Raw genomic sequence first — 23,025 nt, 5'->3', positions numbered from 1 at the left:
AATATCATTAAATTTATGCATCTGGATGAGTGAGGTAAAGACTGCAAGTTTAATCTTGTTATTAACCACTGACAAGTATAAGACAGCATTTGTATTTATTTATTATCACACTGGATAAGAGACGAGATGGAGGGTACTGGAATGATGGCAAATCTTATGACATTTTAAATCTTGGGATACCATTACTTCTTTTCAAAAATAATTCTTTTATGACCTTTAAATAGTTGGTACATGAAGTTACAGCAGTTTTTTCATGTTATAAAAGTTCTGTGACACCTTAAGTGTTTTTATTTTTACTGATTGATCAGAGTATTTTATCGATTATAACATCATTTTTTTTAAAAATGACTTCATGGTTGTTAAGGGACTATCATTATGAATTATTATATGGATATGATATAATTTAATATAACTTGTTCAAAAATAAATAGATATACTGAATTTTCTTCAGTTTTATTATCCTTTCTACCTAATTGCAATATGAATAATTTACTTGGATGATGACAAGAATTGAGAATTAGCAGGATGTTGTACCCATAGTAACAGCAACCTCTCCTTTTGGGTTTGCTATTGTTTACTATTGTCAGTGCATGCGTTATTGAATTAAACTTGATGAAGGTCACCAGTAATTATGGGGGTTTGCATTAAAATGTAAGTACCTAACTCATTAAAATGATGTACCAGTATAACAACAATGAAAATAGTCTTTGCGTGAACACACACATCTAGTGAGCTTATTATATCATGGCATCACCACATGTACATTGTGCTGAAAGAAGTGCATCCATTGGATTGAATCATGGGAACCATTGCACTGAACTTTTGAGAAATAATGCTTTGAAAATGATTGTTTTAATGTAAAAACTCTGCTAGTTTGCTTTGATGTATGTGACCTTAAAAAGTACCCGTGTATTTGGCTACAGTAATTGTGTAATATTATGGAGATAAAAAGCAATTACACATTGAATAACTATACCAGTGATGGCTGTAAATTTGGTACATGATAAAGAATTCTGTTATGCATGGTATCTTATCTTTCTCAATTCACTCTAGATTTCAAAATAGTCTTTGCGTGAACACACACATCTAGTGAGCTTATTATATCATGGCATCAACACATGTACATTGTGCTGAAAGAAGTGCATCCATTGGATTGAATCATGGGAACCATTGCACTGAACTTTTGAGAAATAATGCTTTGAAAATGATTGTTTTAATGTAAAAGCTCGGCTAGTTTGCTATTTGCTAGTTTGTAATTTGAGTTGAGTAATGCTGTAGAACAAACAGGAACCAGTATTGCCACCAGACAAAATTCCCTATTTACCCAAGTCATTTTCAGGTTTTAAGCAATTAACTGGCAATGATTGCTGTTGGAAAACAAAAGACAAATCCATCGATAATAAACAAAAAGAAATGTATAAACAATCAGTTTGCCAAAATCAAAAGTGGAATTAATAATGTGTGGAAAACACAAGGCTAATATAAATCAGTGGTGATCTTAGTTGATCTAATTTGACAATTTTAACCTAGATTATGATCATTCTTTAATGAACATATGACAGCTATGTGAATATATGCTGGATATTTATTTGCCTTAGTTAACTAAAAAGGCATATTTTCATTTATATTACATAACTTTGTATGATCACTTACGTCACTAAAACAGTGCTTACAAATGAATGTGTGGATCAAAGTAAATAAAATAGCAATGGATGTTTAGCTAAAATGTAATATAAAAGAATATTATTGAGTAAAAATGATAAAAACAGCAAATGCTAAATCTAATATTTGGGCAAAAAACAAGGATACAAGTGACCATAAGCACTGTATGCACAGCGTAAAAGTACCATATACTTTCTAAGAGGTCTCCTGATTATCTATAAGCTGCCCATGAATTATGAAGTCTTTGTTTTACCTTTATGTTATTTCATATTGGAGAAATTAGAAAATATTCACATGCAAAATAATTACTTAAAAGCAATCATAGTAGTTTATAACAGTTTATTGACATGTTAATTAAAAAATAGCTTATCACTGGTCATGACATATGGCAATCTTGCCAATTATGTATTGACACTTTTTGCATCTATGAGTGTTGGGACATGAAAAAACAATTATTTTTTCATGTCACAAGACTTACTGCCATTATTGTATGAGCCAGCACTAATGGCCTTTGTTGCCCAGTTTATTGCAAACTATGGTTGATATAGAAGTGGTGGGAGGGACTGCCAGCTGATTAGAGGATATGCTAAAAATAGCCAGATGGATATATTTAGTGAAGTTTCTTCAAAACTGCTGATATGAAATAAACTATTGACAGGTAGCTAAAATTACAAACAGGGCTTTAAGAAACTACTGATAGCCAGATTAAGGGTATTCATGTCAATAATTTGTCTTGAATCTAATGAACTTAATGAATTTAGTTATGTTTTGTCGAACAATATGCATCAGACTCAAAATTAGGAGTCTTCTGCCTCAAGTCTGTATTTTGACTTGCCCTAGCTATACATGTAGACTTAATACCTGTAACCTAGATCCATTTGCCATCTTTATTCAGCCCCCCTTTAACTTCATGTAACAGTCCCACATCATAATTGGTATCTTTACCCTTTTGGAATGATCATTGATTTAAATCTACCTGTCATGTTTTAGTAGGACATATGACTTTGCCCTTCCAAATGTGTGTTTGTAGAAACTCCTACACCAGTTTGACTTTGGTATACAGATGTGATACTTTCTTTGTAGATGCAGCATGCAACCAGCATTAGTGCAGAGGAGCAGAGAATACAAGCTCTGAGGAGTGGTACAGCAATAGGGGAAGACATGGGCAGGTATGTATGGACACAGTCTGACAAGGCAGGTGAATCTGTTCATGAGAACGGTGTTTGTAATTAAAAAATTAGTATGACATTTTTATAACTGACGTCATTGAACTACTTTTCCATGTAAAATAAATATGCATCATTGTAATGAAAACCTGTTCCACTGGACTTCATTCTTTTAAAGTTTAAAACTTCCCATGAAATTGTCTTTTAAATAAATAGTATACACAGTTCTCTGAAAGAAATTTAAGAGGTATAGAGTCCAAGTGCTGCATGTACATTGGGAAAATATCACAGACTGGATATCTCAAGCAATTTATTGTGGTTTAGAGCAGAATTTCTTTAACAATTTTTGTATAGATAACTCTTATTAAGTGATACAAATCATTCTATGGCAGTATATTTGCAAACATTTTCCCTGAATTTGTTAAAATTTAACAACATTCCCAATGTACCTTATATGTTTATAAATACCTACATGTGACCTACATGATATGTCGAAGAAAAAAAACATTTGTGGACATTCATGTATGGACGTAAGTGAAAATGCCAATACAAGGCACTACAGGCACATGAAAAGTCTACAAATCCAGACACTACTACTGAATCAACATTGCCATCTGTTCTCAAAAAGAAAAGAAGAATACTGAAAAGAGAGAAATGGAGAACAATTCATCATGAGTTAGAGATTTTGTGGGAAGTTACCCAAGGAAAACCATTTTTATGTTAGCACAATCACATAACGAATGATTAAGCACATTTACTTTTCAGTACGTTCAAAGTCGGTAAAAGCTAGTTTGCGTTTTAATCCGCTGTTGGTAGCATTCGTAAGCATAAACTATTTTCCTGTTAAAAAGAAACTTTCACGGCACAGTAAACGTGTTCCAGTCATGTTGAAAACAAACTCAAAACGTGAGGCACTTATGCACAGCATGTGACTGTTGCCAGCCTACCAGTCTAATGTCAGCTAATTTAATGACAGATGGGTGGTGGTGGGGGTGATAAATGAATAGCCAGTCTGTCTGACCAGTTGGATTTTTAGGTACTTCAGGTAAATTTAATCTACAAATCGCATATTGTTTGATATTAAAAGAAATATTAGAAACCAAGTGACATATAAATATAATGGAAATTGTTTCTGATGACGTCTCACAAATCTGTGTTTGATGAAAAGATAAATAACTCGTGCAGTAGTTTGCATTCAGTAAATCATTACAACTCCAGTATGCTATGTATGATGACACATGCTGTTTCTGATTCCTAAAGTGGACATCTAGAGGTATTCGGATGCCTTGAAGCCACCAGAGACAAAAAACTAAACGTAGTCAAGGAAAACAGAATTGTGTTTAAAAGATAGGTCACAGAATTCACATGGTATATAGATACAGGATGCATTTTAAGACCATGACAATACTGCTAAATGTTCAGCTTCAATCTGCTGATGTGGATGCATTTGAATGAGTTCCATCAATCCACTGCTGGAACTCATATATCAACAGACCTAATTCCTGGGGCAGCTAAACTCTGGATACCAGAGCCTCATCTTTGGAGGCTGGGTCTTGTTCTGAAACTGTCATTGATGACAATTCATTGGATGATTATCCTGATTCTTAGTCTAAGATTCAGACTGGTCATCAATGGCAGCAACATATTCACATGTCCAGCCACTAGATGACTTATGCTTGGATTGAATCAACCTACCCACACAGACCAGTATATGAACTTCAACTCCAACCACCATCTTGAACATAAGAGATCATTGAAGAGAACTCTGTTGCATTGGGTGAACAGCATTGTCAGTAATGAGAAAGACCATGTGATGGAGATCAGTCATATTAAGAAAACTTGAAGGGCCAGTGGTTACAAAGACTGGATGTTTGTGTTTCTGGAACAAGAAAAGAGAAGTTACAAAAAACCACTGAAGAATAAGGGAGATAGATGTGTAACTGAAATTTATCATATAATGATGGATTCTCAGAAAAACATCCCAAAAAAATCTTCCAAAAGCAAAGAGTTAATGTTAACCACAAACCCTATAGCACCATCTGCTCAGTCTTGGTACTTCCAAAAGTCCAAACTCTTTTGAATAAGAAGTTCTAAATCGTCTATAAGCTCCAGTGTGATAATTGTGGAAAAGACTACATTGGGGAGACTGCTAGAAGCCTTGAAACAAGAGTTTAAGAACACTTATACACCAACAGAGAAACCCTGACAGCTGTTGGTGAATAATGCAAGAATCAGGGTATACTTTCTTTTGGGGATAACATTAGAGTATGTGGTAGAAAGAATAATACCCTAAGGAAAACAAAAAACATCAGAGAAGCTATTGAAATCATGAAGCAGGGTGCCATTGTGGAACTGAGATTCCATATTGGAACTCCTGCCATTTTACAGAAGGATTTTGTCACCTGATCAACATTTAGTTGATCATGTCACTCTTTTCCAGATGTCATTCCTCTCGTGAAGGCCTTGTGAAAAGGTCGAAAGCTTAGGAGTCTAAAAACTTATTTTGCTACAGAAAGGTATCTTTTTTTAGTTTCATAATATTATTTTTTGCTTACTTTCCATGTTTCATTAACTAAATCATCATGCTAAAGGCTGATATTCATGTCTTCCTGCATTTACCACTGAGTCATTAACTACATTTTGTCTTCTCGTCTGATGAAATATACCACCAGTTGGTTATGGACAGGACTAGTAATATTTCCAGGTTGCTTCTCTGTGGCTTGCAATATAGATAAACTCAATGAGCACATTGATGAAATGATAATAAATGAATATGTGTAAGAAACACTACAGTAGTTACTAGTAGTTTGGTTTTGCAAGACTCCATTGAAAGAATTTCGGGAAATGTGAAGAAAGTAAGTGAAAAATTATGACAGTATCACAGATGTTTTGGAGACACAGACAGAGGATATAGAAATCAGAGAGATATGCTGGAGATCCAGACAGAGAATGCAAAACAGAGAAAAGAAACAGAACAAGCGAAAAATATGTGTGCTTTTGAGGTGGAAGACATAAGCACAGTTGTTAACTGCTGTTAACAGGAAAGGCGATTAATGCATGTATACTTTTTATATATACATGTCTAATGTATAGCATGAATAGAGTATTAACACTGTGTACCCACCCATGAATCTCATCACATACATTGACTCCATAATACAAAAAGTAATTATATTGAAAATATGCACACAGAGATTTAAAATATTCCATAATTTTGTCACAGGTCATATTGGTCTGAATTCAGTGGAAAAAAAATAGCACAATCACATAACGAATAATGAAGCACATTTACTTTTCAGTACGTCCCAAGTCGGTAAAAGTTAGTTTGCGTTTTAATCCACTGTTGGTAGCATTCGTAAGCATAAACTATTTTCCTGTTAAAAAGAAACTTTCACGGCAGAGTCAAGTTGGAAAATGAAACAATCCCTCAGATTCCATTGCTTTTAAAATTAAGTTTGGTATTGACTTCCTTTGAAGAAAGGTTCTTAGTGTTTATTGAAGGTTGTAGTCAGCTTTCTTTGATGAGGGGTGCATAAGTTATTGAATTCACCGCTAAAGGCCAGCTTTGGAGAACCAAACAAATGCCCATTTCTTATTATTGCAGCAACATCAGATAATTGTATTGCATGATTGAGACTGATTTTTTTTCATTTGCTTAGTATGTTTTTGTAAGAATCAGTGACTCAAAGGTAATCTGTTTTCTTTGAAATTTGAGCAAACTATTTTATCTAGGTACATTTTTATAAAAAAGAATTGGCAGTCTTTTGGTCGCTTTTAGACACTGTTCCTCCTTGCCTATTGCATAGACAAAAGAGTAAGATTCTTTTTTTCTTTTTATTTTTACATTTGTGGTAGTGGAGTAATGCTGTTTTCCATGCATGCATCAGAAATTTTAAAAAAGGGTAAATGGATGATATATACGCAGGTGTTCTGGTCTGATTACAGGGATTACTACAGAAAATGTGAGTGTTCTGAAGGATTAAATTCTGAGTGGAAAGAAGAAGAATTTTACTTACCATCCACATACAGATGTCAGTCTATGTAAATATATTAATTACTTTCAAGCAGCGGAAAATCAGACAAAAGATAGATCATGAGATAATGATTCATCGGGTTGATCTCTGCCACCAGAAATGTCAACAAAACAAATAAGTGCAGATATCTCACAATATACATTACTCATGCTAGATGTCAACATAAGTGGACACAGAATTTGTTTATGTAACAATCAATAAATTTCAGTGCATTTTGTATAAAGTTTGAGGCTTCCATTCATGGGGCCTCTGAATTTCTCCTCTCCAAACCAGTGGTTGTATATAAAAGTTTAAACATCCAACAATGTTGCCAATAATAAATTTAAAAAATTGTTAAATGGTATATTTTGCCGCCAATAAAGAAAAAATTCGCAATTTGAGACATTGGCGAAGTCCTGCGCAATCTCTGAATAAATTTTTTACACGTTTTTCGTACTTTTAAGAAGGAAAAACTTTTTCGTGTACGAGAAAAATAAATATAAAATTTCAGGAGCCATGCCACAATCATTTTGTATTATTCATACGCAATCTCTTCCCCAAAATGAAAATGCTCTTTTTTCATTCTTTTCGTTCTTTTAAGAAAGTTTTTTTTTTCATTATGAGAAAAATACATGTATATAAAATTTCGGGAGCCACACCATGACCATGTTATGTCTGAATTCATGTTATAATGGAGCATGCTATAGCGGGGTCACAGTGTTTCTGTCTTTCTTTATAAAATACTCATTGACAATCATAATATATCAGACAGTGCAGATACAGCTGTTTCTTGTTTGTCAAAAACTTAAATACACTGCTTCCTCAATAACCTGCATACAATGGGCTCCAAAAGCATCAAGCACACCATTAGTGAGGGAAGGAGTTACCAAGAAACCTATTTTAAAAAAAACTAATAAAGGGATGGAAATCAACAGAGGGAGGTGAAAGTGTTGGGGAGTGGAGGGTTACATTGTTGAATACTCAGATATTTTCAATCGTATTTACCGTATATGTTGGGACAACGTATTTATTGGGACACCATAAATTAATTTTAAAAGTAATTTTTTTGTGCACTGTGTGTTCTGGGACACATCGTTGTTTTTGAGTCATAAGTTGTGGGACACATTTTATATCATTAAAAAATTGCATGCCACAAATGCACTTCAACTGAAATTTTATTTTAAAAATATAAAACTGTGTACTTGAGAGAAAACTATTTAATCCACTGCAGCAGCATCTTATCAGCACAACCCTTCTCCTGCACACCTGCAATCCATTCTTTCAATATAAGAATATTTTTTTAGCTTTCTCATACTGTGAAAAATTGTTAGAGGCAACACATCACCTGAAGCGGAAACTGCAAGGACAAAGTCAGATTTTTTCAAATCTGCACTAGTCTTGCTAATTTTCACACTTTCGACTCCCATTTTATCATCAGTCCATCCAGGAATGAGATCAAAGTACACTAGAGTTTCATCCAGGTTAATGATCATATTGTTGGCAAAATCATCTGGTTCTCTTCTGGCCTTCTCAAATGCATCATATGACTTTATTTTCTCCAAATCTTCTGGGTGATGCTGGGTCATCGAAGTTTGCGCACGAAGCACTATATTGTGTCACTTTGAAAACTGCTCCATTGTGTCACTTTATTTTCAAACTTTTCATGAATACCAGTGAAAAGGAACCAAAGTTAGCTTCCATATCTCAGCCGTCTTTGTCTATTCAAAACTAATAAATAAATAATCGGCACACTTGAAAGAATCCATATTCAGCTTCCGAGGTCAGCTTGCTTTGCAATAAAATAACCTTTGTATTGATATCCTTTAAAAAAATTCCAGCTTCAGAGTCCAAAGTTCGCTTCTGAGGTCGGCTTGCTTTGTAATAAAAATAACCTTTGTCTTTGATGTCCTGTTGGTGAGTTCAAAGAAGTTTACTGCTGGCTGCCAGTTTGTGTTTATTTACCACAGGGATTCTATGTGCTTGGCATCTGTAGTAATAATTAATACAAAAGGTGCACTGATGTCTGCGGGTAAATAGTACTGATACTTTTGTAACCCGTACTGGCAAAAAGATTGTCACTTGCACTCAAATGAATGTGTTTCAAATAATGAATTATATTTACGAGATACTGTCATATAGTAGACCTGAATAATTCAATCTTGGCTATTTTACACCTAGCACCGTGTCATGCATGAATGGCAGATGTCTTCAGTATACCAGTTGATTATTCCCCTCTCGTTTGCAAAATCATTTGCTTCTGGCCTTCACGAATTCAGCACATGATTTTATATTTTCCAAATATTCTGGGTGATGCTGGGTTATCGACATCTGTGCACAAAGCACTATAAATTTGTTCCATTGTTTCAATTTATTTTGAAAATTCCGGTGAATACAGGTGAAAAGAAATCCAAGTTTGCTTCCATATCTCATCCGTCTTTGTATATTAAAAAAAAAAAATCGGCTCACTTCACAGAATCCATAGTCAGCTTTCGATGTTGGCTTGCTTTGCAATAAAATAACCTTTGTATTGATATCCTTTACCAAAAAAAGTAACCAAAGTCGGCTTCTGAGATTGGCTTGCTTTGTAATAAAAATAACCTTTTGTCTTTGATGTCCTGTCAGTAGGTTCAAAGAAGGAGTTAACTGCTCGCTGCCAGTCATGTTTATTCACCACCAGGGCTTCTATGTGCTTGGCATCTGTAGTTACAGTTAATACAAAGGAGCATTGATGTCTGCGGGTAAATAGTAAAGATAATTTTGTAACCCGAGCTGGTGAAAAGGTTCTCACTTGCACTCAAGTGAATGTGTTTTCAAATGATATTTGTATTTGCGAGATACTGACATACAGTAGACCTGGATATAATTCAGTCTTGATTATTTGCACCCAACACCATAATGTGTGTGAACGGCATCTTCAAGATATCGGTTGACTATTTCCCTCTTGTTTGCGATTTTGTCTGCTCCAGTTTTCAAACAGATAATATATTCAAACCTTTGAGCACAACCACACACAATTGTTTCTCAATGTTCCTGTCAATGGACAATGTGGTGTGTGGTGTCGGACATAATTGATACACGCTACAGTATGGAAGCCTACGCTACTTATATGGATTTCATGGATATATTTTATTTTTTAATGCTTATGTTGAAAAAAGGAATAAATGATAACACAAGGTTAGCTTCTTTCTTTTTAGTATCAATTAAGCATTTTATTTATCTATTTTATTACAACATGCAGTGAGGGCAATCACAAATGTAATACAATTGTTTTTTTGTTTCTTATGTCTTGGGACATATGACCAAAGTGGAAAAAATGTTTCATCATAAGTTCTGCTCCACTGCTATGACTTCCTTTGTTGTTGAACAAACCGCCATCACACGATAGTCACCAGCCAACCCGTTTATGCTATGATGGACCCTCATTAATTGCTTTAAATGGCCACTCCTTCTCTCTCCACACTACATTGTGCTCTAGACTAAATGAACTGGGACTACATTTATCATTACTTAAATGGAAACAGAAGCGAAAAAAGAAATGTTGTTTCAAAGCTAGCTGGCATAGAACAGGAAGAAGAATTCCAGTTATCTCCCTTATGTCCTTTCGAGTTCAACAATTTAAAAATTTGACCGTTAATATAGATAACCTAATTCAAATCCCTATTAAATTGTCAACCTTTGTGTCAACTATCCAAGAGATACTTCTGCTCTGCATATTGCATTATTCAATGCCCAATCAGTAGGACCACCAGAAAAACGCACAGAAGTAGTTAATTTTATCAGTAACCAGAATATCGACATCTTTTTCCTGACAGAAACATGGCTAAAAACATCAACCGATGAGCCCAAGTGTGCAGATCTAACACCCATTGGTTACTCCATCAAGTTGTTCCCCCACCACTCTCACAGAGGTGGAATTGCTGTCATCACAAAGAACTCTATGATCAAACGTCTTAACCACACCACAACTTTCAATTTTGACCACACATCGTTTGAACTAGTCCAAACCACATTCACACTGGAGCAAAGGTCAGTCCATTTTTTCTGCCTTTACTGCCCTCCTCCTAGTAGAAAAAACAAGCTGACTGAATCTTCCTTTTTGGAGCAGTTTCCAAATCTCCTGGAGTATGGAAATTCGATAGGTGGCAATCTGATTATTCTTGGAGATTTCAACTTTATCTTTGACTGTCCCGGAAACCCAAACACATCAAAACTCCCCGAGTCCATTAATGTTTTCAAGCTCAAACAGTCAGTTAACCAACCCACCCATAAACATGGTCACATTTTAGACTGGATTCTTCATAGACCTGATGATAACATTCTACGGTCCTCCCAGGTATCCCACCAACTTGCATCAGATCAACTCTGCATTATATGCCATCTTGATGTATCAGTTCCTAACCCTCCACCTTTATATGCTACTAAGAGAAACCTCTGTATGATAAATAGAACCAAACTAATGCATGACATCCAAACAAATCTAACATCTTGCTTACCTCCTACAGCAGAACAACTCTATAACTGCCTGCATTCATTGCTCGGCAAACATGCCCCATCTACCAAGTGCAGAGTATCAATTCAAAACTGTTCTCCATGGTATAGCAGTGTTATCACTATTCATAAGCAAATCTATGAGGCCGCTAAGAAGAGTGTCACAAATATAGTCCATGCAGCAAAATCAGCCCACTACACAACTAAGATCATGGAAAGTACCAGCTGCAAAGAGCTCTTCGAGATTACTAACAAGCTAATGTCAAGGAATAAATGTACACCACTTCCAAATACCATCTCTCCAGTTGACCTTCTGGACGTGTTTGCAAATTTCTTTTGTGACAAAGTACAAACCATTAGAGATAAGCTTGTCAACACAATTTCAATTGACTCGTCGTCACCTTACAGTTGGGATACAGAATTTCAGAGGCAACCATTAGCAGCATTTGAACCTGTCTCTATGGATTTCGTATGTACAGTCTTGATGAAGAGTGCACCAAAGTCATGTGAACTTGATCCAATTCCAACATCACTGCTGCTTGAGTGCTTAGATCCAATATTGCCTTCACTAACTGATGTTATTAATACCTCTCTCTCATCCGAGGAATTCCCATCATTTTTCAAAACTGCCATTGCAAAGCCTCTGCTGAAGAAACCAACACTAGACCATAACGACTTAAAGAACTACCGCCCAGTTTCTAATCTCCCATTCATATAAAAAATCTTAGAAAGGTTGTTCTATCCCAGCTTCTGTCTCATCTGAATTCAAGCAGTCTTTTTAGCAAGGTACAATCTGCATATCATCCTTGCCGCGGTACTGAAACTACTCTTCTAAAAGTAGTTAATGACATTCTTTCTGCTTTGGATAGCGGAAATATTACAGTCCTCACCCTCCTTGATTTGTCTGCAGCATTTGACACAATAGACTATGATATATTACTTACCATCTCCAGCATGTATTTGGCATTCATGATGCAGCCATACTGTGGTTCAAGTCCTACTTGGTCAACAGGACACAAATTGTGTCTGCAAATGGAACACACTCCAGCCCAGTTAATCTATGCTAGTATGTTCCAAAGGGGTCTGTTCTTGGACCTGTTCTCTTCATTCTATACACTCAGCCACTCTCGAGTGTCATAGATCATCATCCAGTGTCTCACCACTTGTATGCTGATGACACCCAAATATACAAATCTAGCCACCCAACTGAAGTTGATGCTACCATCCAAGGTGTAGAGAGGTGCATTTCTGATGTGAAATCATGGATGACATGTAACAAGCTGCAGATGAATGATGATAAAACTGAGGCCATTCTGATCACAACACAAAGACTTTCTCATTCACATCCTTTACCTCAAACAATAAATATCAGCAACACCAACATTAAATTCACACAGTCAGTACGAAACCTAGGTGTTACTCTGGATAGTACTCTCACATTGCACCAACATGTCATGAACATATGCAAGGCTGCATATCTTGAGCTGAGATGCATCAGCTCCATTCACAAATATCTTTCAGTTGATGCCACTAAAACACTTGTGTGTTCATTAGTATTTTCAAGACTGGATTATTGTAACTCAATTTTGTCTGGTTCAGCTCAATATCTACTCCAGAAACTTCAAAAAGTTAAAAACACAGCTGCTCAGATCATACTTAGAGTACCACGATCAGAGCACACCTCCCTGCTGCTCTGTACCCTACACTGGCTATCCATTCGATCCGGAAACACAAAATTTGTTCTCTGTGCTACGTTTCACTGACGGACTCCAGTCCAACATACCTATCCAACCTCACCCATGTGTACACACCAGCAAGATACTTACGCTCCTCTTCTGACAATCGTATACTCTTTATTCCCAGTATGAAAATGAAGTCATATGGACGACGTTCTTTTGCATACCAAGGCCCAGCAACGTGGAATGAATTGCCCACTGAACTTAGACCCAAAGACACAGTAATCCCATTCAAGAGTGCTGTTGTTGTTGTTGTGGGGTTTAACGCCATTTTTCAGCACGATAGGCTATACATGGCGGCCAGTATTAATGGTGGAGGAAGAACCCGGAAAACCCCGGAAAGAACCACCGACCCACGAGAAGCTACTGGCAAGCTTTCTCACATGCCCACTTCAAGAGTGCCCTTAAATCTCACTTATTTCAACTGCAAGAACAAACTTAAAGACCTAATAATGTTTCCTACCTTAAATATTTTCAGCATGTTTTTTTTATGTTTTCTAATTTCATGGTGGTTTTTTTGTTGTGATCATATCATTATATGTTTTTTATGTTATAGGTGTTGTCTAATGTTGTAAAGCACTTAGAGCTTCTAAAGATTAGGCGCTATACAAAGTCCTCATTATTATTGTGATTATATCTTTGAATCAATTTTACAATGCAACAAGCACTTCTTCAAGCAAAAAAACAGTCGGTCAGTCAGTTTTGCCCGTCACACCTGCCGGGGTATAGGCCGCCCACAAAAGATTTCCAGAGGCTTCTGTCATGTGCCATCCCCTCAAGCTGATTCCAGGTGTGACCCATCTTGGTGATGTCTGCCTCAGGGTTGCGTTGCCAGGTGTTTCTTGGTCATCCCCATCTCCGCTTGCCTTGAGGGTTCCACCTCAACACCTGTCTGGTAATGTTGGTTGGCGGCTTATGTAGGGTGTGTCCAATCCAACCCCACCTTCTCTTCTTGATCTCATCCTCTGCTGGAAGCTGGGAGGTTCTCTGCCATAGGTTGGTGTTGCTGATGGTGTCTGGTCAGCGGATCTGGAGAATTCTTATGCAGCTGTTGATGAAGGTCTGAACTCTCTTTACGGTCAACTTGGTGGTTCTCCAGGTCTCTGCTGCATACAGTAGGACTGACTTCACGTTGGAGTTAAACAGTCAGATCTTGGTAGTCAAGGAAATTTCTTTGGAGCTCCAGATGTTCTTGAGCTGTATGAAAGCTGCTCTCGCCTTTCTGATCCTTGCCTTGATGTCTGCGTCTGTGCCACCCTGCTGGTTGATAAAACACAGCCAGCACTTAATCAGTTTTACAATGTAACAAGCACTTCTTCAGGCAGAAAACACAGTCAATCAGATTCTTACTGAAGTACTCATGGGTATTTATTGATGTGGCAGTCAATTGATTGTTTTCTTTTGGAAAAAGGGATCCACGCCAGTCACAGTGTTTTAAGCAGTCTGCAGTTTTTCAGTGTATTGAGAGGTTTGAAACAAAATTGATAATATTATATAGTGATTTGGAGTTTTCTAAACAACTATTAAAAATCAGTTGTAAACTACAATCTTTTCAAGTGTACTTTGTGACATGATTGTTGTTTCCAAGGTATTCTTTTCTCACATGTTAGAAAATAATTTTGTCTAAGGTCACGTGTACTTGTGGTTTTTTAGTTTCTTAATGAACTAACTTTCAGCAAGTTACTTAATGTAATCAACAGAACATAATGCTAGCTATGTTTTTAAGGCCTATATATAAGGCATTTGTGTGTGTGTGTGATGATACCCTATTAGATATTCTTTTCCCTTAATTCCCAACATGTGAATAGTGAAGACTACCAGTTAGAGTATACTAATTGGTCATACTTTTGTCATTGAGTGTTTCTTATATAAATTTTGATATGCCTAAGTTAGTACTGACTCAGTACAGTACTTTTTTTATTCTTGACAGTATGGATTATTACAGGTAAGCCATGACCCATACTGTAATCAATGATGTGTGATGCTTTCTGATTATTTTATGACCTACATACAAGGGTCAGTCTGCTATATATATATGTGTGTGTGTGTTTTATAACAGAGTTTTGATGTACACATAAAGCATGATGTTGTTCCTTAAAAGTACATAATGATGGGGCCTTTCTCAATTTTGGAGATAATTTATGGAGATTGATAAGCAGAAATAACATTAGTTAGAACCTATTTTTTTAATAGAAAACCCTTTCAGCTCATATTTTGTTTTTCTTTACTGAATATTAAAGCAATGAATTCCCATTGGGGAATTATTTCCTACTATTTGGCTATATTTCAATGTACTTTATCATGTATTTTGCAAGATTGTTTAATTGTTGAGTGACTATTTACCCAGTGAAGCACCTTTTTATTTTGGATAGTATGAATTTCATTACCAGTCAGGTGGAAAATTAACCCCCACTGAATTGATGTTTTTTGTTTTTGTTTTTCTTTCTTTATACTTTCTTTTTGTAAATTTTCCTGTCTGTATGAATGTTTTTTTTTATCCCAGACCTCATATGTAAGCGTAATTTACAGTTTTACACCAGTTTTTAAGTTCATAGATAGATATTTAAAACTTTGTCATCAATGCAAAGTCATTAATGAAATTTTTGTTTTAAAATCAAATTGCAAACTTGTCCACAGAGAGCATACAAATAATTTAAGTAAACTGTCATGGTTTAGGGATAAATGGGAAAGGATAAATATTTACAACATCCTAAAATTTAAAAAAATGTGATGTATATGTCTTCAAGATAACATATTACACAAAAAGATGGAAACATCCATTTGAATGCATGTTAATGTTATATACCTCTATCTGGAAGAGTTGCCTTTCTCCTTGATAACAATTTATAATTTATAATAAACATAGTAATACATGGAGGAAGTGGTAGTCAGTAATTAGCAATAATACTGTAATTTCAAAAAAAATTACATGACCAAACTGGTTTTGGACTGTATTAGTTAATGTCCAGAAAGGTATTTGAAATGGTTTTATTCCATTTTCCATCTGTCTGTTAGCATACGTTATCTCTACTTCTCCAGAACTCTATGGGAGATTGCCATGAAAACTTTACACACACATTCATCCCTTGGTCTAGTTGGTACTAAATGAAAATGGTTATACTCAGACATTCAGTATGGCTGCAATAGTGACAGTCTTGGAAATCTTGTTATTATACTTTTCCTGAATGGATGGTCAAATGAACATTGGGTTTTCGCTAAAAGACCTCATTATGTCCAGTTGGTTCTGATGTGATACCCAATATGGCTACCATGGCAGCCATCTGAAAAATCTTGTTATTGCTACATTACATATCTAAACTATTTAGTTGTATGTTTTTCAACTTGATGATATCAGTCCATGATATTTTATTACTCTTTGCTGACAATTGGTCTGATTTATGGAAAAATACTGACTGCCTTACTAAACCATATTAGGGTTGGCAGGCCTGCTCAAAATGTCATACTGTCATGGGGATTTTACCAAAAGACTTTTTATGTTGGCTAGTAGGTTATAAATGAAAATGGTGCCTTTGAAAAACATAGTATGGCTGCTACCACTGCCACCATCTCAAGAATCCTATAGCTATTCCTGTATCATTGGTTGTGTCAACATCAGATTTTTACTTCTTATGATGGTCTTAAATGAAAATGTGCTGCTTTGACTTCCAATATAGCAACAACGATGGCCATCTTAAAAATCTTGTTATCACTACTTCTCCAGAATGACTGATCATATCAGCATGGGGTTTCTTGGTAAGATTTTTTATGATGTCTGGTTGGTCATAAATGAAAATGGTGCCAATCTGATCTCCAATATGGCCACCACAACAGCCATCATGAAAATTTTATTATCACTATGTTTCCTAGATTGCAGGTCATATCAGCATTATAGTTGCACCGGTAGACTTCTTGTTGGTTCTTTATGGAAATAGCATACATCTTATGTCTAGTATGGCTACCATGACAGCCATCTTGAAAATCTTATTATTGTTAATCCTCCAAAATGGAAAGTCAGATCAACATTGGGTTTTACCAGAAACTTTATAAAATGTTTTGTTGGTTCTGATCTAATATCCAATATGGCTACCATTAGAAATTTGGTTATCTCTACTCCTCCAAAATGGATGTTTATATGAACATGTTTGTTTTTTTCACCAATAGATGTCCTATGATACCTAGTTGGTTCCTAATGAAATTGCTGCAACTTGTATATCCGCTATGGCTGCCTATCTTGAAATTTCTTGTGTTGCTACTCCCCTTGAACAGATAGTCATATTGGCATAGGGTTTAAACCAAAAGAATCCTATAGTATCTACTTGATTCCTAATGAAAATGGGTGCCAATATGTCTGCCACAGCAGCAGCTATTTTGAAAAACTTGTTTTCACTGTAGAAATGAGAGATGGTTCAAACACTAACGGTTGAAAGGAAAAAATGGTTCTATCTTGAGTTCTTTGAGATTGTTATCACATAGATTTACTAGGAAAAGCAGAATCATATATGACCTGTTGAACAGATTGGACTGCCTAGCTGATTTTGAAAAGTGTTTGATTCTCTACCCTATGCATTCATAAGAAAAACTTTGTACTCTCTTAATCTTGGTGAATCTGTTATAAAATGGGTTTTGGCCTTTTATAATAAAATTAAATCTTTTGTAATAGTCAGTGAAGATTCATCATCTTTGTTTAATTAGTGGACATAAGCAAGGTCACCGTATTTATTCTTTTTGCAGTTATATATTATATAAGCAGTAAAAGAATATCTTAAACAATTGTCTATAATCTGAAATGAGAATGTTTTTCATTCTGGGAAGTCAGAGGAGCATGGTCCCCTTATGACTGTCAATTACATACCAATCTCTGCATTGAATATTTAGAAAATATGAAAGGTTGTTGATATTTTTATAAAATAATCTTATTTAATTTCAACAAAAATGCAGACTGTATTCAAAATAAATATATGGGTATGATCTCCATGTTTGAAGAAAGAAGGAGCAGATTTTCTGAATGTAGGACCTGCAGAATTTTTTTATTTTTTTTCAGTTTGTTGAGCTACTAGGAATACTCTGTTATCTTGGATCTGGAAAAATTGTCCAGAAATTCAACAAATCTTAGCGCTACTGCCAAAAGGATCATTTTATGTGAAACTAACAATAGTCAAACAAATATTATTGCGAAGTAATTGGTTTATCTACAAAATGATACTTAAGAAAAGTTAATTTCTTTAGCAGACCTTGAATATATCAAAAGCATTTATCAAACATGGTTGGTTTGTGTGATTTAATGACATTTTTCAGCACATAACAGGCTATACATGGTGGACGAAGAACCTGGAAAGAATCACTGACCCAAGGAAGCTTCTGACAAGCTTTCTTGCATACCTGCATTGGTCAAGTTGAGACTCCAACTCATGTAGACAAACTGAAATGTGTGAGCCATCTGTAAAGGCGAGCACCTTAGATCACTTGGCCTCACGTGGTCCCCCTTTATAAAAAAAAATATGTCAATAATGCATAATCTTGGCCTCACGTGGTCCCCCTTTGTAAAAAAATATTTGTCAATAATGCATAATCTTGGCCTTGCGTGGTCCCCCTTTTTAAAACAAATATATGTCAATAATGCATAATAGATGTGTTATGAATAGAGAGGAATGGCTTCCATATATGTCTGACACTTAAGTAAATTTCAATTATGTCAGTGAATTTTACATGTGAGAATAGTTCAGGCCAGCATAGTCTGTCATATGTTTAGTCTGTATATTTCATAATGACAAGTTCAGAGGTGATATGTTCTTAACACTTGGTGTATATTAAAGTAAATTGCAAGTCATGCTAGAGAAATAATAAATATAACAGGTTTTTTACTTTCTCTATTTCTGTATTATCTCTGTTTTCTCTCTAAAATCTGATGGTCGTATAATATATATACCTATATATTGTGAGACAGTGAGTTGAGGGCTCCTCAACCCAGTTATTGTCCCTTCTTGTGGGAGGGAAGAAATTTATATCATACTGAAATAGAAATGGGCAAAAGTCAAGTTCATTATTTTTTTATTTTTTTGTTTAGATCTAAAAATATTGCTATTGAAATTTTTTGTTTTATATCAAATATTTTACATCATTATTAGGAAACTTCTGACAGAGTCTTTCTATTTTGTGAGAAAACTTCCAGTTTATAGACGACTGATCTTTTCAGATATAATCTTTGATTCATTAGAAAAAATATGTGAAAAGTTCAAAAGAAAAAGAACTAGCTAATTTAGGTAACTGAGATCCAATGTTTCATCTGATCCTTGTGTGATAGATATATTATTTTGTATCACATTGTTTGAATGGAGTGTCATAAGTTACTACATTTTCATGAGCATAAGATTTTGGAAAAGTTAGCAACAAAAATACCTGATATTGTTACAAATATTTTTCACAGTTTAGGTTATGATCTTGCTTTAGGTTTTGCATTGTCCATCATTAATTCATGAAAATCTTACCACAAATAAACTAAGATTTTATAAATTCAACAATTAAGACTAGTAGAAGATGTATATATTTTAAATGTTCTATTTTCTACAGCCATATTGTGATTTATTTGGTTTTTGTAGATAGAAAGTTTTCTGATTTTGAAGAAGAAAAAAAAATGTTTTCATCAGTACTTAAATTTGTAGATTCTAACATCTTTTCAGCTGGAAATTGTTGGATATTTATATTTGTTGTTTGTAACTACCAATGACCTAAATTTATGATAATTGGTTTCATCTTAAAATATGTTACCTGATCATAATACATTTGGAGAACTACAACTACCCACAAATCCAGCCCTCCCAGGCTAAAACTTTTTATCTAAAAAAACTGAAAGTTGTCTACTTGCCATGGTGGCAGTTATGTAGAGTGATCTCCCCTTGATATGGGGATTGACACCCAAAATTTCATGAATACTCCAGTTACTACTTCTGTTCATGTTGAGTGGCATGCTTTATGCAGTGAGGACTCATAATCCACATACAAGCATTTTGGAAGTTTTCTTTCTTAAAGTTAGCTGGAGGAGTGTTCTCTTTAAAGGGAAGTGTACTTTATCTATAAATCTCCACCTTTTCTGTTCTTTCTTTCTTCAATGACAAAGTTTCTGGCTTTTCATTGTCATAACTTGGCCATCCTCAAACTTTTGCGCCCTTGATATGTACCTGCGCTGGTCGCGATTGCATCTCCTCATATTGCTATAGCTGTATTTTAAAAAGGTATGTGATATAGAAAGTTCATAAAATATTGCTGTATAATTTCTACTATGGTCAGACACATACAGGTAAGTTTCTATGTTGGTCTTAGCATACACTTCATAGTTATGTATGTAATACTGTGCTGATTTTACCTGTATAAGCTATCATTTGGCCTTTCCTTTAGGTAACAAGTTTGAAGTATTAATAAATATGCATCAGTGCATCTTTATGTGCATGTTTGCTGCATATTTTAAAAAACATAGTTATATTGCTGTATAGTTTCTGCCACATTCAGATACATATTGGTAAGTTTTCTGTGCATTATAAGTTATTGTGTCCACTTCATAGTTACTATAAGTGATGCTTTGACGATTTTAGTGTCCACTTCATAAGTTTTAATATTAACACTCCATGTGTGCTTTTCACATGTAATTGTTAGTGTTTGTAGTTCTGCATGTGCACTTTGAAGTTCGTATAGCAGAGCACAAGCTGTGCTACACCTGTATATATTGTCTGCTCCATTTTGTCTACAACTGCACCTACTCTACATGTGTAGCTTTGGTTGTCAATCATGTCCAACTTGCATGTTTTGGACAGAAGCCAGTGGGTAGCAGGACTGGTGGTATTAAAGGGGAAGGCACAGATGCTCATCTTGAGGGATGAAGAGATCATCAGTTTGCACTCTAGGGTTCAACACCCTTGCTGGGGAATGAGATAGAGAGTTACCATCTTATATATGAGAATTATGGTCTGGCCACTTACATCAATATCCCATATCCCATCCAAGACTCGAAAACTGGGGGAGGGACATGTTTCCCTTTCAAACACTCTCCCTGACATATTGAGCCTATTCTTCAGTCACATTATCTAGATGCTGCCTCACATATGTTATGGGGTTAGTTTCTCCAGGGTAAGGAAATGCGTCTCCAACAACCACTTACCTATTCTCATAAGGTATTATGATCAGGTAATGTATTTGAAGAAACCAATTTTATTTAGAAAATATGTCACTCTAAAAATACTTACCTGACCCATTACACCTATATAGAGATTGTGCCTTCTGCTCAGTTAGTAAATGAAGAAATCTTGGGATTTGTTGCCAATCCCTGTATCAAGGGGGGAACCACTCTAACTGCCACCTAAGTGGGCAAATACATTTTAGCCTTTTAGCTAATAATTGTAGCTTGGGAGGGTTGGATTTGCGAGGTAGAATTAGTTATCCCAAGATATTAAAATCAGCTAAGTATTATTGAAGGAACATAGAAAAAAAATTGGTATTCTGGAAATGATTAGTGAATTGACAGGACATGTAAATAATTTGTTTGACCTTCTTTTGTTATCTATTCTCTACCTATTGCGATATTTACCATTTGCATGCATTGTACATCAGTTTGCCACTACCACCATGGGGATAATTTTATTTTATTATGGTTATTCTTGTATTCAGATTTCTGTTTTGGGGTTTTTTTTCAGTGTGCTGGAGCCCATACGGTTTGGATATGGGTTTATCAAGGATCTTATGAGTGCCTTACTATCCATCTTCACCTGGTCGAACATCAAGCTGTCATATCGCACATACCGTAAAATGACCTACTTGCAGCTCCTGATTGCATTCTTCAAGTTCAACTTCAAGCTGGCCTTCCTTCTGCTCAACTTCTCCTTCCATGTGCTATGGTGAGTTGGTTCATAAAACCAAATTTATGTTGTTTGATTAGTATAATGTCTGTACTTAAAGCCATTCTAACAACTCATTGAAGAACCTTTATGATCACATATCAGCAGAGAAAATCTTGGATGTTTTGGGGGAATGCAGTATGACTGCATTAATTATGTCACTGAATACTGTAGGCTTCCCCACTTGCATAAATTCTTATGGGACAACAGCTGCTATGCATCTGTTCTCTTTGGGCATACATATAATTCCATTCCATTTTATTCACCCTAGAAGCTAAAGTCATTGCTATTTTGCAACTTCAAATGAAAACCATTGAGTGAAGTTTACATGGTTGCCCCCATCATCTCCACCTTATATTGGACAGACCAGTCTTCACTGGGCTTCTTCACTTTCTGCTGAAGAAACTTTACTCAGGGGTTATCCATAAGATTCTGTCAGGGAGTTTCACAGACCAGCTGTGATTGTTGTACAGCCCTGTTGTGCCAATTCAGTTACTGCTGAATCCAATCACTGAGAGAATGAACAAAAAACCATCCGTATCAGCAGATGTTCCTATAGGCAACATATGTGTTCATAAATAAAAACATAACGGGATCTGGCTTTTTGTTGTATATAATTGTTGGTTATGCAATTGCTTAAGAGTTTTTATACACAGTAATAGATGACAACACCATTCACTACCATCCTACATAAAATAGTCTGCACCAATCAGATTGAGCTATATGTTAATACATTCTCATCAACCAATCAAAACAGTGACAGCACATTATAGATTTCTATTAACTGTGGCCAGCCCTGCCACAATGCCTACTGTGTTTACTGGCCTTGGGATTCATTTTGCAGCTGCAACTTGATAAATGGCTTTCACTGTGTTCCTTTCTTCCAAAAATCTAATGTCAGTCCTCCATTGCATCTTCAGACTAAAACCACACATTTGCTCCTGCTATCCTAACTTGCATTGGATAGCCCAGTTTTCATTGGGCTCCTTCAGTTTCCACTGAAGAAACTTCACTTAATGGTTATCCATAACATTCACTTAAGGAGTTTCACAGTCCAGCTGTGACGTCTGTATAACCT

General features: G+C 35.5%; 1 protein-coding gene across 8 annotated transcripts in view; it reads left to right on the top strand.

Moving 5' to 3' along the window:
• The window catches only part of LOC149804420 (ryanodine receptor-like), a 538,410-nt gene that overhangs the window by 452,208 nt on the left and 63,177 nt on the right, over positions 1 to 23,025 (top strand). For all 8 annotated transcript variants that reach the window (XR_016415653.1, XR_016415652.1, XM_089940121.1 and 5 more), the window contains 2 exons: positions 2,746 to 2,831; positions 21,747 to 21,947. Coding sequence is in view for 6 of the 8 variants with exons in the window: in XM_089940121.1 (XP_089796247.1) it covers positions 2,746 to 2,831; positions 21,747 to 21,947 (287 nt within the window). In the remaining 2 variants the exon portion in view is untranslated. The remainder of the gene's footprint in view (positions 1 to 2,745; positions 2,832 to 21,746; positions 21,948 to 23,025) is intronic.

This window comes from Sinohyriopsis cumingii, chromosome 2 (assembly GCF_028554795.1).
Source record: "Sinohyriopsis cumingii isolate HCF-2022 chromosome 2, ASM2855479v2, whole genome shotgun sequence".
Taxonomy (NCBI): Eukaryota; Metazoa; Mollusca; class Bivalvia; order Unionida; family Unionidae; genus Sinohyriopsis; species Sinohyriopsis cumingii.
This window is presented reverse-complemented; position numbering and strand designations above follow the sequence as displayed.